The 927-nt window shown below is 45.2% G+C and overlaps 1 protein-coding gene across 1 annotated transcript in view; it reads right to left on the bottom strand.

Annotated features, from left to right (window-relative positions):
• The window catches only part of LOC108251804 (probable cleavage and polyadenylation specificity factor subunit 2), a gene marked incomplete at its 5' end in the record, with an annotated part of 11,261 nt that extends 10,538 nt beyond the window's left edge, over positions 1-723 (bottom strand). Inside the window, 2 exons of the mRNA XM_026831977.1 lie at positions 404-417; positions 543-723. Coding sequence (XP_026687778.1) covers positions 404-417; positions 543-723 — 195 coding nt within the window. The remainder of the gene's footprint in view (positions 1-403; positions 418-542) is intronic.
• Positions 724-927: the final 204 nt, after the last annotated feature.

The following is a 927-nucleotide window of genomic DNA, read 5'->3' as shown; positions in this document are numbered from 1 at the left end:
CGAATCGGTTCGTGTAAAGATACACAGGCGTGCTTACTGGAACTTGGCCTGGCGCACTGCCGTGCGCTCAGATTTAAGGGTGGGAGCATAAATCCATATCAAGCGAACTTATTTTATGACGCGCTTGCTAACCAACTAACTAACCAAACCAACCAACCAAAGAGAATAAATATTTAATGTTCTTTGCCAGCCTAGTTAGCTTGGTTGGTAGCGCGTCTGCCTTGTAAGCGCTAGGCTACGGGTTCGATTTCCGCCCGGGACGGATTTTATCCTGAAGGGATAATGTTCGTTTTCGGAACGGCTGGCTTTGTCCTATCCTGTGTTCCTTCTCTCTTCGATTTTGGGACGATAAGACCTTAGCAGTTACAGTTCCCTCTATCGAAGTCCTGTATTTTATAGTTACCTTGGGGCTAGGAACTTTGGCAAGTTCGGCTAGGCTATGGCATAGCTTGACGTGCTTGAAATGGAACGGATTGTTGCGAGCTCCCTCGAAACTTTTCATGAGCTTGTCACTCATCCACTCGATCTGAGACTTGGCAAACTCCATACTTTGGCAAGTTCGGCTAGGCTATGGCATAGCTTGACGTGTTTGAAATGGAACGGATTGTTGCGAGCTCCCTCGAAACTTTTCATGAGCTTGTCACTCATCCACTCGATCTGAGACTTGGCAAACTCCACCACGTTGTAGCTCACGTTGTTCAGGAGGGCAAGAGAGTAAGCCACCTGGAATTAAATGATGGATATATTTGATTAAGATTAAATGATGGAAGAATTTTGATTAAGATTAAATGATGAATAATTTCTATTCATTTGCCACGCACTCTGAAAAATATAAAGAACATTGCCGCAGCGCGAATATGTCTTCTTCTTTCCCGTGTACATAAGGGGTCAGCGCCCTTCGTCAGCCTCTCAATCAGCCCTAGCTAA

The sequence above is a fragment of the Diaphorina citri genome, unplaced genomic scaffold (genome assembly GCF_000475195.1).
Source record: "Diaphorina citri unplaced genomic scaffold, Diaci psyllid genome assembly version 1.1 scaffold4659, whole genome shotgun sequence".
Lineage (NCBI taxonomy): Eukaryota > Metazoa > Arthropoda > Insecta > Hemiptera > Psyllidae > Diaphorina > Diaphorina citri.
Note: the sequence above shows the minus strand (reverse complement) of the source record. Positions and strands in the feature narration are given on the sequence as shown.